Consider the following 17,252-nt stretch of genomic DNA (forward strand, 5'->3'; position numbering starts at 1 on the left):
GCCCAAGACTGGCAAGACAAAGTGAACATTTCATGGTTGCGTTATTAGAAAATAAAATTATTTTTCTACTTTTATGTATATTTTAGTGATGCCAAAAAAACACTTCCATTTATTTCTGACCATTATAAATTGGGCTACAATGAGTTTGGCATGTTATATTAAAATAATCTGGTAAGATTGTTTTCCTTATGCAAGATCTAAAATCATAACATGATGGTCCTTTTCAATTTGACAGGACTTTTAATTTGTCATCCATAAGCATTCGCTGTTTACGTCTAGAATTTGAAAGCCAGTAATAAGAGGTTCAATCAGTGCATTGTGTCTTCTATTTCACAACAACAATGTTATCAAGTTTGTCCAAACTCTCAAGAAAAGCATTGAATGATGGTTTCAATGCCATTCATAGGACGGTCTTACCTTCCTTGACTCGTGCACAACAAAATGTAAAGGCTTCTACCGCTACAAGTGAGTGTATATTTAATTATGTTAGCTCCTCACTCCATATAACATTACCTGAGCAAAAGTATGGATTGGTATCTGATGCAAATCTACATAGTGTAGACTACTGATACTGATTAGAAATAGAATCAAGTCCAAGTCTCTCTCTCTCTCTCCTCTCTCTCTCTCTCTTCTCTCTCTCTCTCTCTCTCTCTCTCTCTCTCTCCCTCTCTCTCTCTCTCCCTCTCTCTCTCTCTCTCTCTCTCTCTCTCTCTCTCTCTCCCTCTCTCTCTCTCTCCCTCCCTCTCTCTCTCTCTCTCCCAACACACACACACACACACACACACACACACACACACACACACACACACACATACGCACAGATAAGTTGTGATTCTTTAATGATAAAATGACCCATTATAATTTTGTCTATCGAGGGAGGAAAGGTACTTCACCTTTACGTGGTCAAATTTAAACAGCAGACAACACTTTCACTTGCGACTTGAAAGAAAACCTCTTTACTCAAATTCATTTCTATTCTAAGCAATATTAATGTTAAAGATCATAAATGACATTCCATTTCATAAGATCAGTGGCCTTAAAATATTCTTTAAAACATCTAAGTAACACATTGATAACATTGATAAAAGTGTAACACTGAAATTGCACATTGATAAATATATATTATTGTCAAAAACATTAGCAATGCAAAGCAATAATAGTGTTTATTTAGGATGAAAGAAGTAGTCCTTCAGAGCCATTAGGCCCATAGAACTGGAGTTTATCCTGGTTTCAATGGCATGAAACATAATAGCAATTTGCTTGCTACCCTTTGGATAGGAAGCTAGTCTATCGCAATGTACTTTCCACTGGGTCTAGCAGACACAACTACCCAATTACTACGGGGTGGACAGGGGGGTGGGAGAGGAGTTTCAGAAAAAAATCTTGACTGCACCCGGGATCGATCTCAGTCCCTTTGCTTGTGAAACGAATGCTCTACCAACTATGCAATCGGGACCTACAATTTTGTTTAAATTATTTTTTTATTTATTATTATTTTTCCCCATTAAAAATAATAATAAAATTGTCAACAGGTCAACCTGAAGAAGAGAACAGACAATCAGGCGAGATGAGACCTCTGTACTTGGATGCCCAGGCTACGACACCCTTGGTAATGTTTTAGTTGTATTGAATATGTATGAATGCATTCCACTTCTCCATGTGTGTTTGTGTGAGTGTGTATCCTCCCTCTCTCTCCTTTTAAACTTTTTTTTTTGTTTGTTTGTAAATATTAATATACCTCAGCCACCTCAAGGCAATTTTTTTAAATCTACTTTTTCCGTTCCTTGGCAGTGAAATTAAAGTTTTCTTTTTCGGAGAATACTGGACACCTTCAGCACAATGCTCATCATTGAGATCGGCAGAAGTAACTCATCTTCATTGCCTTTTTCACCGTGGGTCAGGGTGTAGGCCACAGACAAACAGTTTCCATCCTTCTCTATCCTGAGCTAATTTTTTAAAACTCATTCCATGTCTTATCACTTCTCTTTAAATCTTCTCCATGTTCCTCGTGGCCTTCCCCTTGATCTTCTGCCCTGAGGGTTCCAGTCCAATACTTTCTTTGTTATAGTGGAGTCATTGTTTCTAAGGGTGTGTCCAATCCACCTCCATCATCTTCTTCCTATTTCCTCTCCCACTGGTTTCTGCTGTGTTCTTTTCCATACTGCAGAAGTAACACATACAGATAAAAATCATGAGTTTTATTCCTTCAAACAGGACCCACGAGTGTTGGACAAGATGATGCCCTTCATGATAAGTCAGTATGGAAATCCCCACTCTCGCACGCATGCATATGGATGGGAGAGTGAAGGGGCTGTGGAAAATGCCAGGAAGGTAAGATTTTCCCATTCGTTATTTTTTAAAAACCCACGAGCATTTATATATATCTAGTGCAATATCCAGTAAACGTGATAAAAGCGCTTTGTAAGGGATCCCTAGTCAACAGCAACACTTAACATGAAAGACGAGACATGACACATGTTAGGTGATATTACATTTTTTTTTTTTCGGACAGAGACAATGCTGATAACGGCCAGGTAATCATTTTACACTGAGAGAATGTGAGTAAAAAGTCTTTTCCAAAGACTCAATTATGCACCACTCAGAGCAAGACTCGAACTCTGGACTTATCAATCTGAAGGAGAGTGTCATACCACAGGACCTCGTAGCCGCATTTAAGATAAGATAAAATATAAGTTATTGATTCGGATAATGGGAAATTATCATAAATATCACAAACCAATGAGCATTACATTAACAAAGTTAGAATTAGAATACACAAATTTATAAAAATTTGAAGCTAATATCAGATAATAAAATATACAGCAGGTACAAGCAAAACTATAAAAATCAGAAGTGTAAATGTTGTATGTGAAATTTAAATTCAAGATTTAATTACTGAAAAATAACTACTTATTAGTTCTACTACCTATTATAATTACGTCTGCTTTATTTAGGCAATGACGGTGTGTTAACTGTTGTCTGTGAAATATCACACATTTTTTCACAACGAATTGCAAATTTTGCAAAAGTTATGGGCAACACAATAAACAAAATATTTATGGGTACTTATAGTTTTGCTATTCTGAGTTACAACGGCTGTTTCTAGATTTATAAATTAAAATTAAAATAAAATTGAGCTTTATATAGCGCAATATCCACTGAATGTGCTCAAAGCGCTTTACAAGAGGTCCCTGGTCAACAGCAACATTTAACATGTAGGACGGGACATGATGCCTGTTAGGCGATATTACAATTTTTCGGACAAGGACAACGCTGTTAACAGCCAGGTACTTATTTTACACCTGAGTACGGTGAGAGAATGTGAGTAAAGAGCCTTTTCCAACTTCTCAATTATGCGCCGAGCGCTAGGCTCGAACCCAGGACCTTCCGATCTGAAAGCGAGTGTCATACCACTAGACCACATAGCCGCACATAAATGCCAGGTTCAATTTACAATTTGGCATTTCAGCAAGTTGCCCACATCATAGGTGCTGATCCAAGAGAGATTGTTTTCACAAGCGGTGCTACAGAATCCAATAACGTTTCTGTCAAAGGCGTGGCCAGGTTTTACAAGGGGAAGAACAATCATGTCATCACAACACAGACCGTAAGTTTTTAACAGTGCATTGCTTTACATTACTACTCAAAAGCCAGGGGTCTCAATAGCTCAGTTGGTAGAGCACTCGCATCACAAGCGAAGGGACTGAGATCGATCCGGGATGTAGTCGAGATTTCCCCCACCCTTTGTCCATCCAGCAGTGATTGGGTAGCTGGGTCTGTTAGATCTGGTGGAAAGTACTTTGCGATAGTCTAGCATCCTATCCAAATAATAATAATAATAATGCTGAAAACTTATATAGCGTTATAACTCCGAGACACCAGACTCTAAGCGCTTAAATTACAAATTACTTTGGCTGAAACATACTCATTCACACACACACAAGCACACACACACACACATACACACACACACAACACAACACACAACACAAACCAAACCTATCTTGCTTCTCATACCATCTACTAAAATCGAAACAAATATGTTTTAAGCGAACGTTTAAAAATAGACAAAGATTCTTTTTCACGAATGCTCTGCGGTAAGGCGTTCCAAATAGAGGGTCCGAAATGAGAAAAGGATCTCATTCCAGCATTTTTCCGAACTCGAGGGACAACTAGTTTTGTGGAATCACTGGCCGAACGTAAGGGGCGGGGTTTTGAATATCTTTCAATTAGTTCTGAAAGGTAGGAAGGGGCAGTACCTTCAAGACAACGATACACTAAAACACAAGCTTTGAATTTAATTCTTTTCCCAACAGGCAGCCAATGCAGGTCATGAAGTAGAGGTCCGGCAGAGTCGCACCTACGCTTCATGAATACTAGTCTGGCAGCGCTGTTTTGGACAATCTGAAGACGTTTCAGATTGTATTGCGAAACGCCAAACAACAGAGCATTACAATAATCCAATCTCGATAGTACGAGGGACACAACCAGGTGCTTGGTCACATCCTCAGATATGAACCGTCTAATGGAAGCAATCTTTTTTAGTTGGAAAAAGAGAGATCTAACCAAATTATTAACCTGATGCTCCATCGACAGTCCAGAGTCTAAGAATGTGCCAAGGTTTTTCACTTTGTCAACAATTTGAATAGAGGCATCCCCCAACTTCAAATCTGTTTCACTTTTCCACTTCCTGTTCCCCACATACAGCACCTCCGTCTTATCATCATTCATTTTCAGTCTGTTCTCATTCATCCATTTCTTAACACTTTGGATACTATTTTTACTATCGGCTGATACTTCTTGTAAATTTCTCGTATTGGAAACGCAGTACAATTGCGTATCATCAGCGTATTGATGGTAAGACAGACCAAAACTTCTGATGATTTTAGACAGAGGGCCAACGTACAAAACAAAAAGAACAGGTCCAAGTACTGAACCTGGGGAACCCCACAATCAAGAAAGATTTCCTCCGATCTATATTCATCCACCGTAATAATCTGTTTACGATTAAACAAATATGACCTAAACCAATCAAGCGCTGCACCAGACACGCCATAAGTAATTTCAAGACGTTTGAGAAGAAGATTGTGATCAATAGTATCAAAAGCAGACGATAGGTCAAGTAAATTCAGCAAAGAACATGAACCATTGTCTATCACAGAGAGGAGATCATTAACAACCCTAACAAGTGCGGTTTCCGTCGAATGATGTTGCCTATAAGCAGACTGAAATTTTTCTTCAAGACAATTATTTTTAAAATGAGACAGTAATTGTTTCAAAACAAGCTGATGATGGCAAGGAATTGCTCTTGTCCATGTCATGCTAATGAGACCTGGATAAACTCCGTCTTCATGGGCCTGGTGGCTCTGAAGGACTACTTTTTTTTTTTTTTACTCAGAAGTCTGAATAGGAATGTTTTAAAATGTTTCCTAAAATTACTGAGCTCAAGGTGGAGGGGGGGGGGGGGTCTTTGATTTCTGATCTAAATTGTTCCATTCTTTGAGATGAGATATTGTTGCATCCACAGGAACACAAGTGTGTTTTGGATTAGATAAGATATTGTTACATCCACAGGAACACACGTGTGTTTTGGATTAGATAAGATATTGTTCCATCCACAGGAGATCAAGTGTGATTTGGATTAGATAAAATACTGTTCCATCCATAGGAACACATGTATGTTTTGGATTAGATAAGATATTGTTGCATCCATAGGAACACAAGTGTGTTTTGGATTTGATAAGATATTGTTACATCCACAGGAACACAAGTGTGTTTTGGATTAGATAAGATATTGTTGCCCCACAGGAACACAAGTGTGTTTTGGATAAGATAAGATATTGTTGCATCCATAGGAACACAAGTGTGTTTTGGATTAGATAAGATATTGTTACATCCACAGGAACACAAGTGTGATTTGGATTAGATAGGATATTGTTGCATCCATAGGAACACATGTGTGTTTTGGATTAGATAAGATATTGTTACATCCACAGGAACACAAGTGTGTTTTGGATTAGATAAGATACTGTTCCATCCACAGGAACACAAGTGTGATTTGGATTAGATAAGATATTGTTGCATCCATAGGAACACATGTGTGTTTTGGATTAGATAAGATATTGTTGCATCCATAGGAACACATGTGTGTTTTGGATTAGATAAGATACTGTTCCATCCACAGGAGTACAAGTGTGTTTTGGGTTAGATAAGATATTGTTACATCCACAGGAACACAAGTGTGATTTGGATTAGATAAGATATTGTTACATCCACAGGAGTACAAGTGTGTTTTGGGTTAGATAAGATATTGTTACATCCACAGGAACACAAGTTTGTTTGGATTAGATAAGATATTGTTGCATCCACAGGAACACAAGTGTGTTTTGGATTAGATAAGATATTGTTACATCCACAGGAACACAAGTGTGTTTTGGATTAGATAAGATATTGTTACATCCACAGGAACACAAGTGTGTTTTGGATTAGATAAGATATTGTTACATCCACAGGAACACAGGTGTGTTTTGGATTAGATAAGATATTGTTACATCCACAGGAACACAAGTGTGTTTTGGATTAGATAAGATATTGTTACATCCACAGGAACACAAGTGTGTTTTGGATTAGATAAGATATTGTTACATCCACAGGAACACAAGTGTGTTTTGGATTAGATAAGATATTGTTACATCCACAGGAACACAAGTGTGTTTTGGATTAGATAAGATATTGTTACATCCACAGGAACACAAGTGTGTTTTGGATTAGATAAGATATTGTTACATCCACAGAAACACAAGTGTGTTTTGGATTAGATAAGATATTGTTGCATCCACAGGAACACAAGTGTGTTTTGGATTCCTGTCGTAACTTGGAAGCAGAGGGCTTTGATGTGACCTATCTACCTGTGCAAACGAATGGAATTATTGACATGAAGGTGAGATAAAATCATGTGTTTGAACATTGACAGGTGCTTTACTATCACATTTAGCCGTTTCAGCTATGTTAAAGTTTAACATTTACTGCTGTTTTAACAGGAGAGGGTAGTTGGGTTCTGAATATAAACCTGAACCTGGTACAGTTGGCGTTAATCCAGGTCTTTGATTTGTCATTCTTCCACCCTACCTCCAAGAATTTTCTAATTTTTTGTTGATTTTTAGATTATGTTTTTTATTATTCAAAGTTTTAGGAATTAGTTGATTTATCTTGAATGTTGATATATTCCCACATAACTAAATTAAGATAAGATAAGATAAGATATACTTTATTGATCCTGAATGGAAATTATCATAATGTTACACATCATTCATCGTTATATTAGCACAGATTATACACTGTCATGAACTAATTGATGAAAATACGTAGCTAATTAGAAGCAAAATAAACATCAAATATAATAAAATAAAATAAAATATCCATAAAATCTACAGCAGTTACAAGCAATGCTATAAAAATCGGACATGAAAGTAGAGTAGAGTTGTAATAATGGATTTGTAATGTAACTAGAATTTTGAAAATAGATTGTGAAGGATTGAACATAGCCAATCCAGGTTGATAAAAAGTAAATTTGAATGTATAAATAAATTAAGGCTTAGAATTGCATCTGTGGATGTGAATTTAATAGCTGGATTGATTACTTGATGTTTTTGGGTTTAGTATGATTTCATCTGAAATACTTTTAGAGGGCAATGCTTTATGCTTGGGGGTCCCGATAGCTCAGTTGGTAGAGCACTCGCTTCACACACAAAGGGACCGAGATCGATCCCGGGTGCAGTAGAGATTTTTTTTCTTTTCTGATCCCCCTGTCTACCCAAGAGTGAATGGGTAGCTAGGTCTGTTAGAACTGGTGAAAAGTACTTTGTGATAGACGACCGTCCTATCCAAAGGGTAGCAAGCAATTGCTTTTGTTCGTTTCATGCTATAGAAACTGGGATATGGGCCAGATGGCTCTGAGGGACTACTTTATACTTCTTTACTATCTATCGTTTTTTTTTTTTTTTCTTCTCCCCATTTTAGGAACTGGAGGCTGCCATTAGACCCGAGACAGTCTTAGTATCTGTGATGTTTGTTAACAATGAGATTGGAGTCAAACAGCCCATTGCTGAAATCGGTATTCATTAAAAAAAAAATTATGTTGTCATTTATCTTGTACAATGTCCTAAAACGCGTTTATAGAGTAGAGAGTGATAACAAAATAATTTATGTTTTGTTTTTGCTTTTTTTTTTATAACCTCAGGAGTGAGAGACATCCAATGTTTGTCGTCACTTTGTCAATGATTTTGATTATAAGATCTTTAGATAACATTAAAAATAAAAAATAAAACTGAAAGCGAGAATGTAAGGAATTTAGGTACTGGTCCAAATTCTACTGGTCCAGGAAGTAAAAATATTTTTCCTTGCATAAGTCTGACTTGGTTTGATTAAAGTTTTGATAAAGATGAATAGATATTGGTTCGGTTATTTCTTTTCTTAAATGAATATTTTCAAACTCTTTTTCCAGGTGCTTTATGCAGATCCAAAAAGGTATTTTTCCACACAGACGCTGCTCAAGCCGTTGGCAAGGTCCCTGTTAATGTGGATGAGATGAAGATTGATCTGATGTCCATCAGTGGCCACAAAATTTATGGACCAAAAGGTGCGTTGAACTGTCCATTTTGAAAATCTCATTGGTCATGGAATTGTCTGATTTTTTTTTTTTTAATGTATTTTGTTCCTTGTGCGGCTATGGGGGTCTAGTGGTATGGCACAGGCCTTCAGATCAGAAGGTCCTGTGTTCAAGACCTGCTCTGAGTGGTACATAATTGAGTCCTTGGAAAAGGCTCTTTACTTGCATAAAAGCGTGGTCTCTGCCCGAAAACAAATGTGATATCGTCTAACAGGCATCAAATCTCATTATACAGGTTAAATTTTGCTGTTGACTAGGGACACCTTGTAAAGTACTTTGAGCATGTCTAGTGAATATTGCGCAATTTAAAAGCTTAAGTTCAAGTTTTATTAGTCCTTTTTGTTTTTTTAATACATAAAGATCCCATTCTCAAAATTTCACAGGTGTCGGTGCATTGTACGTTCGTCGTCGTCCAAGAGTTCGTATAGAAGCCCAGATGAATGGAGGGGGACAAGAGAGAGGAATGAGAAGCGGGACACTCCCGACACCCTTGGTTGTTGGGATGGGAGCAGCCTGTGCTTTGGCAGAAGAGGAAATGGAAGTAAGATGGTTTTTTTTTATTATACATAAACACTCTAAGTGGCGAAGTTATTTGATATTTGGTTTGAACGATCCAACTTTGCACATTAGTAACAGCAACAACAAGATACTTATTGCTGTAGCTTTTGATTTAAGGGTAAATAGAAAGAATACAGGACTAAAGATGGATAGTTCTTATTATTATTAAATTATTATTATTATTATTATTATTATTATTATTATTATTATTATTATTATTATTATTATTATTATTATTATAAATATTATTAATATTATTATTATTATTATTATTATTATTATTATTATTTATACGACAAATCTCTCTCTCTCTCTCTCTCTCTCTCTCTCTCTCTCTCTCTCTCTCTCTCTCTCTCTCTCTCTCTCTCTCTCTCTCTCTCTTTCTCAATTTTTTTCTTTCTACGTGTCCATCTGTCTTCTCTTTCCTTGTCAGACTTATTAAGAATTCATTAATTGTAATATAAGTTAATCGTTCCTCCTCTTTCTTCCAAGTATGATCACAGTCGTATGGTCCACTTGTCGAATCGTCTAATAGACAGAATCATGGAACAGTGTCCTCAGGTCATCCGAAATGGAGATCCTGTACACACATATCCAGGTAAGAAAGAGTTTGTGATGCATGGGTGCAAGAGTGCCGGCTACAGCCGGCCTGCCGGCCGATTGGATTACAGAAAAAAACGTCGCCGGCTTTTTGCAATGTGGATTTGATAGATTTTTAATTTTTTTCTGTGCAACTTGTGACAAAAAACTTAACAAATTACTGCATTACAACCTTTGGATTAAGCACACAACAATTGTGGACTACTATTATGAAGACTAGATGCTGAGAACAAGTCTTGAGAACAAGACTCCAAATGACGAGGTAAGTCCGTGAATCTTGTAGGCTTTTTCAGATTATATGGCTGGTCATAAGTAGGCTTGCAGGCTTTTTGAGGTCCAGTTGCTTGCACCCATGGTGATGTCCGTTTATGACATGAGAATATTATATCAGTTTTACTAACTTTTATTTTCAACAAGTATAACTTGTGATCGGAAGAACTTTTTAAAAAATAAATAGTTGATGACATACAGTACTCGCTAGAGTCTAGCAAGGTTGCCAATTTTCCATATATTTACGGAATTCAGTGTGTTATAAACCCTCAGTATATTTTTCAATCACCTGCTCAATGGAAAAAGTAAGTACAAAAAGTCTTTTTACTGGAGTTCAGCGCTCAGAAAGGGGTTGGTCAATGTGTTTGTGTAAAGTTCAGTAAAGTTTTGCCCTCTGAATCAGCATCCCTGTTGTAGCATGCTCTGGAGAAACCAAAAGGCCTGCTAGAATCCGAGCGTGTCAAAATTCGGTGTTTATAGGAGGTAACCAAAACATTCAGTCTACCAGCTTCAGCATGCTGTATTGCAGAACATGCTGGAATTCAGCGAGCTAGAATCCAGGGAGTACCGTATATCCTGCTGCTACAAAAATGTTTCATTGAGGTTTGTTTTTTATTTTATTATTCCAATTAAAATGTAATGCTCAGTCTCTCAATCATGAAAGCAGAATCATTCATTTACACCACAAAGTTACGCTAACTCAACATCTTCATTCATTCATCCCATAGATGAAATTTTTTCTTTAGGGTCTATGCTAAGGGAAGACTGGAATAACCCAGGAATCAGCCGCAATGCAGCGCTGCAAACTGAGCTAGGGCGAGATGACTTGCTCAAAGCCACACCACACAACGCAGCAGGTATTCGAACTACGTGCCTTTCGGGTATGAAGCAAAGACCGTACCGCTGAGCCACGCTGCCCCTAAAGTCTGCAAGGCTCTAACTCTTGCAGTTGGATTCAGATACTTTCGATTATATTTTCTAAAATGGTTCAGTTGTCTAGTATAATTTAGACATTTTAATTTAGACATTTTCTCAATCTTAGGACAATAAATATTTATGTTTTTTTGTTTCAATATTTCATGTTATTTTGTTTGATTATTCCTCTGAGAAATGAGCAATGTTTCAAGTCTCTATTTTAATTCACTCCATGGACATTAATTTTTTTAAATATTTTTTTTTCATCCTGCTCCCTTCCAGGTTGTGTAAATCTGTCATTTGCTTATGTAGAAGGAGAGAGTTTGTTAATGGCATTGAAAGATATCGCTCTTTCCTCTGGAAGGTAAGGAAATTGATGTTTGTTCGCACATAAGGTATAATTTCACCAATTAAAAAATTTGTCAATATATATATATATATTTTAAAAATCAAAGATAAATGGTGCTTATGGTCCATATTTGAAGATTTTTACTTGAAACAGCTTCCAACATTTGAGCTTCATTAAACAGCTCAGTTGGTAGAGCACTCGCTTCACAATCAAAGGGACTAAGATTGACCTGGGTGCAGTCCAGAGTTTTTTCTGTCCACCCAGCAGTGATTGGGTAGCTGGGTCTGTTAGATCTTGCTGAAAGTACTTTGCTGCGATAGACCAGCGACCTATCCAAAAGGTAGCAAGCAATTGCCATTGTCCGTTTCACGCTATAGAAACCAGGATAAACTCCGGCTCCATGGGTCGCATGGCTCTGAAGGACTACTTTATTTTATTTTATTTTTTTTAAATTATTGCTATAGAATACAATAAAATCTTAGTAACTCACCCTTCAATAATCACAACTGTACAGCCAGCATGGACTATGTTTAGTTGAAACCACTAAACGTGCTCAAAGCACTTTACAAGGGGTCCCTGGCCAACAGCAACACATAACATGTAGGACGAGACATGACGCCTGTCAGGCGATATTACAAATTTTTGGGACAGAGACAACGCTGTTAACGGCCAGGTACTCATTTTACACCTGAGTACGGTGAGAGAATGTGAGTAAAGAGCCTTCTCCAAGGACTCAACTATGCGCCGAGCGAGGCTTGAACCCAGGACCTTCCGATCCGAAAGCGAGTGTCATACCACTAGACCACATAGCCGCACTTAACAAAATAAAAATAAAAAATTGCATCTTCCTTGTCATTTCAGTGCCTGCACATCAGCATCCCTCGAACCGTCATACGTACTCCGGGCTATTGGAGCCGATGAAGACCTTGCACATTCATCCATCAGGTGATATGAATATGTTATTATTACACTCTCTTCTTTCTTTGTTCCTATTCAAATATGGGTCAGATAAATCTGACAGATTGATAATGTGTAATGAAAACAAATAATTTATTGTCTTATATTTTATTCAATTTTAACATTTTGTTTTCTTAAATTTTCTTAGATTATAGAATAAGGTGTTATAATACAATTTTCAACCCAAATCAGTAACTTATTGACCTCGAGGAAATGTATACTCAGCCTTTTGGCTCTTGGGTCATTCATTATACAGTGCGACACGTATCCCTTGTGCTTGCTCAGATAAATTATTTAAGACGAGGAATCCATGAAAATGAGGAATATGTGAAAATTATACAAAGAAAATAGAGAAATATGTATATTTCAAATATTGAGATTGGTTGATAATAAGAGGGCGAGGAATGCATTCTGCATTCGGGATATCCGTCAAATTTGTTTATTTTCTCATTTTTTATGCTGAAATTTAAGAGTCTTGAGAAGTGTGGAGCATCTCCTTCATTCATCAGATGACAAATTTTATATAAACCCTTTTATGCCCACTTGTTTTTAGCAGTTTTTTTTTTATCGAGAAGTCTCTCCATTACAAAGCAGTAGAGATAAATGAAGGAGCCATTTCCTCCACTTCATTCTTGTTGCTTCTAAATAGACGTAGTTCCCTTAACTCACTCAATCCTAGAGATTTTTGCTGCCTTTCAATATTGGAAAAAAAAAGGTATTAAAAATGAGCATGTGCATAGATAGTTTTATTCAACTACCATTAACATGTAAAAACCAAAAACATTAGCTTTGATAACTAAGCCTATAATTTGTATCATAAAAATGTAATAAATAGGCATGGGGTAAAAGTAACCTGGGTAAACTACGGATATAGTCGGTGTTAGGGTTGAGTGAGTTAACCCTATCCTTACCAGCCATTTTCAGGATTTTCCACAAAACTTCTCACCCAACTAACACAAAATAGATTTTTTATCACTCAGACACAATAGCAGTAAAATTCTTGCGAGACATAGTTTCTTTAGCAAATCATGCTCTACAACACTCTGTTCATTTCCTTTAAATTTTATGATGTACAAAAGAGATTTGAATAGGAAAAAGGTTGGATGTACCATAACGAATGTGACTATTTTCCTGTAGTTGGTAAGGAGAGGGTTAAGTGACCTAACCTAGTTTTCCTTGACAAGTCAAAGTTCAACGACTCAAAGTAGTAGTACACACAAACTGTGAGTGGTTGTCAGGGTGAGGAGAAGAATAGCAATAAAACTACTGTCTTCAATATTATCTTTACTCTATTTGTTTACTATGTTGTTCCAACTTCCATTGACCGGATAGAGAGTGGAAGGTCAGAGGTGATGAATTCCTGACCCACTTTTTATTCTTCCCAATACTGGAATTAACCATATTAAATATCAATCAGATTTTTATTTTGCTTAGCATTTCATTGATTTAATTTAATTATTTTTTTCTTCTTCTTTTTTGGATGAATAAAGCATATTATTATTATTATTATTATTACAGTCCACTCTGGATAATCGCATTACCTTGGGATCAGCGAAAATGTTGCGATTAACCAAAGTTGTAATTAACCGAAGTTGAGTTTCCTGTCCACAATTGCAACATTTTACACATATATGGTGAACTCAAACAAGTTGTTGTAAACATTGTTCTTAGTCCACCACAGACTGAACAATTTGATTGAGGCAAAAACCATATGGCAGCCCTGTATAGATTTTGACAAGGAAAATTAGCTTTGATGCAAGCCAACATCCTATTCAGATTGGATTACGGTTCAATCTTTTGTTCTCAACATTTTTAAGAGTCAAAGAGATTAGCCATGATGAGAGACAATAAGCTCTCACCAAACCCGGTGTTGTCAATCCCAATACAATGGGTAGCATCACTCACTCTTCTTACAACTCCATTGTCTACCTGTTGTCGAGACCATACCCAGCCCGCTCGTTTCATATCTAATGGTCAAACCCATACTGAAAGCTCTGCCCTCTTTTGTCTCTATGACAGTGACAATACACTACTATAGCATTAAACCCCAAACACACTCTCGATTCTTCAACTTGTCGTGATTTCACCCATGATTTGCTACATTTTGAAGATGGAAAATTGTTGCGATTAACCGAAGTGACTCTTATATAGAATTAATTCCGTTTCTTGTGAAATGTTGCGATTAACCAAGTTGCGAATATCCAGAGTCGACTGTATTATTATTATTATTATTATTATTATTATTATTATTATTATTATTATTATTATTATTATTATTATTATTATTATTTATGGATCACATTAAACAAAGGATGTGATTTTTTATTTTTTATTTTCAAATGTTTGTATTTCTCAAGAAAGGCAGATATAATAGTAAGAATGGTTTTGGATTTTTTTTGTGTTTGTTTTTTTTTTGCTTATTATTATAATAAATTATATTTTCAGGTTTGGCATTGGGCGTTTCACGACAGAAGCAGAAATTGACTTCACTGCACAAAAGTGTATTGATCATGTGAAAAGATTAAGAGAAATGAGGTTTGGCAAATTTTCATTATTTTATTTACTTTATGTTATTGTCAGTCATTTTTCATTAACTCACTCAATCCTAGAGATTTTTGCTACTTTTCAAAATTGGAAAAAATGTATTAAAAATGAGCATGTGCATAGATAGTTTTAAACTACATGTAAAAATGAAAAAACATTAGCTTTGATACTACGCCTATAATTTGTCTCTCAGAACAAGGTTATAAATAGGCATGGGGTAAAAGTAACCCGGGTAAACTACGGATATAGTCGGTGTTAGGGTTGATTGAGTTAAGTCCATATTAAAGAAAGAAGGTGTTGTTAGTAGATAAAGGTCACATTGTTTATTTAAATTCAATTTATATACAACTTAATTCATTCACCTTTCTTTTTTTTTTTTTTTGGTGGTATTTTTATACTTAAATTGTTATTTTTATATTCCACAGCCCCTTATGGGAAATGGTACAAGATGGCATCGACCTCAAATCTATTCAATGGACACAACACTGAGACAAGAGATTCTTCATTCCGCTTTTTATTTTGTTTTATTTCTCTTCCCATTTGGATTATATCAGAAATGTTTACACAGATCACCAATTCCCCCCCCCCCCCCCTCTTTTCCCTTTGATGCAGCTCGGACGGAGAGAGTCATGCCATTGATGTCTTCATAGATTTCCATTGAATAAAATGACGGTTTTAAGGATTAGTGAGCTTTCCTATACTTTTTCAAAACTTTTATGTGATGTTTTACCATTAAATAACAATAGGAAATGAAATGGAAGCTTCAATTTATTGAACAAAGATAATGTAGACGTTTCGTGTTTTCCCTTTAAGTAATCTTTTCTTTTTTTAATCTCTCACCCCCTCCCCCCCGCCTTTCCCAAAAAACGGAACATACCCCCTATTTTTCTTTCTTTCCTTTCTTTAAATATATTTTTATTTTGCATAGTCAGAGTATTGGATTGTTAGATTAAAATAGAAAACGAATGCTTCTCATTTTTCGTGTAGATGATACTCGTTTTGTTTTTTTGTTTTTTTTTTTGGGGGGGGGGTGTTTGTTTTGTTTTTTTTCATCAGTAGTTGATAATGATAATATTGTTTATATTATTAATGCTTACAATGTACAATAGTTGGGCTTTATTATTTGAATACTCAAGTAGACCTGCCACATAAAACATTGAGATCTGATTCAGATTCATTCTTTCTTTCTTTTTTTTTTATTTTTAAACTACAGTGGAATCCACATAAAGTCAACACTTCTTGTGTTGGTCCCAAGTTTTCTGTTTTCTTTGTAAGTGTGTTGTGTTCCATTGATAATCTATAAAGTCAACACAGTCAACACTTCTTGTGTTGGTCCCAAGTTTTCTGTGTTCTCTGTAAGTGTGTTGTGTTCATTTGATAAGGGATAAAGTCAACCTTGCTTACTTAAAGTCAACACATCTTTCTGGTTTGGCAGTGTTGGCTTTATCAGGATTCCACTGTACCAATATTATTTGAGATAAGGGCTAGTCATAAATTTGAGAATGGCGGCTCCTTTAACTTAAAGTTGGTAGAGCACTTATTTTACAAGCAAACAAACTGGTATCGAAATTTCGTAGTCAGGGTTTTCTCTTCCACTTCCAGCAGTGATTGGAAAGCTGGGTGTGTTAGATATGATGATAAGAACTTTGCTGGGTGGGTGGGGTTCCCAACCTCCAATAATGGGCAGGGAGGTACTTGGTGCCTGTGGCAGGTCAACTCAATATAGATACACGTTTTATTTTTATATTTTAATGTTACAAGAATTATTTAGAGACTGGTGAGAAGACAGCTTTGTTTAGTATAGAAATATGGACGACCATGTGCTGTGCTGGTGCAGCAATGGCTTTGTTATTCCGCTCATTATTACGAGAATTGAATCTGTAAATAAATATAACATACTTCAAGATAATGTTGTTGCATTTGTTTGTGGTTTTGAGGGGGGGGGGGGGGGGGGGGGGGGATGGGGATTATTTTGTTTTAAATGGCTTCATAAGTTAATTCTCAAGATAGATTTTTCCCCTCAATCTTTCAGGAATTGTTAACGTCATCTTTGGGCGGCTATGTGGCATAGTGGTATGACACTTTGCTTTCTGATCGGAATGTCCTGGGGTCGAGCTTCGCTCAGCGCATAATTGAGTCCTTGGAAAAGACTCTTTACTCACATTCTCTCACCATACTCTGGTGTAAAATGAGTATCTGGCCGTCAACAGAGTTGTCTTTGTCGGAAACACTGTAATATCGTCTAACAGGCGTCGTGTCTCGTTCTACGTTACGTTGCTGTTGGTCAGGGACCCTTTGTAAAGCGCTTTGAGCACATGTAGTGGATATTGCGCTATATAAAAGCTCTAATTTAAAAAGAAACTTTATCTTGGTGTGATAGCGAATCCACTG

At 36.4% G+C, this 17,252-nt stretch overlaps 1 protein-coding gene across 1 annotated transcript; it reads left to right on the forward strand.

The window, feature by feature from the left end:
- Nucleotides 1-159: 159 nt before the first annotated feature.
- LOC144977503 (cysteine desulfurase-like) lies at nt 160-16,765 on the forward strand. The gene is made up of 13 exons (XM_078922800.1): nt 160-465; nt 1,533-1,609; nt 2,215-2,331; nt 3,470-3,607; nt 6,842-6,940; nt 8,020-8,113; nt 8,504-8,638; nt 9,052-9,209; nt 9,719-9,824; nt 11,294-11,375; nt 12,222-12,305; nt 14,763-14,852; nt 15,287-16,765. The coding sequence occupies exons 1-13, from the start codon at nt 342-344 to the stop codon at nt 15,348-15,350; spliced, it is 1,368 nt and encodes a 455-aa protein (XP_078778926.1). The 5' UTR covers nt 160-341; the 3' UTR covers nt 15,351-16,765.
- Nucleotides 16,766-17,252: the final 487 nt, after the last annotated feature.

The sequence above is a fragment of the Berghia stephanieae genome, chromosome 7, assembly GCF_034508935.2.
Source record: "Berghia stephanieae isolate SIO BIC M18660-M18661 chromosome 7, UCSD_Bste_1.3, whole genome shotgun sequence".
Lineage (NCBI taxonomy): Eukaryota > Metazoa > Mollusca > Gastropoda > Nudibranchia > Aeolidiidae > Berghia > Berghia stephanieae.

Bases quoted from the DNA above. Each gene is read 5' to 3' on its own strand.
- LOC144977503 (XM_078922800.1), top strand. From the start codon at position 342: ATGTTATCAAGTTTGTCCAAACTCTCAAGAAAAGCATTGAATGATGGT. The intron at 2,332-3,469 runs GTAAGATTTTCC...TTGGCATTTCAG, and splicing joins CTGTGGAAAATGCCAGGAAG to CAAGTTGCCCACATCATAGG. The intron at 6,941-8,019 runs GTGAGATAAAAT...TCCCCATTTTAG, and splicing joins ATGGAATTATTGACATGAAG to GAACTGGAGGCTGCCATTAG.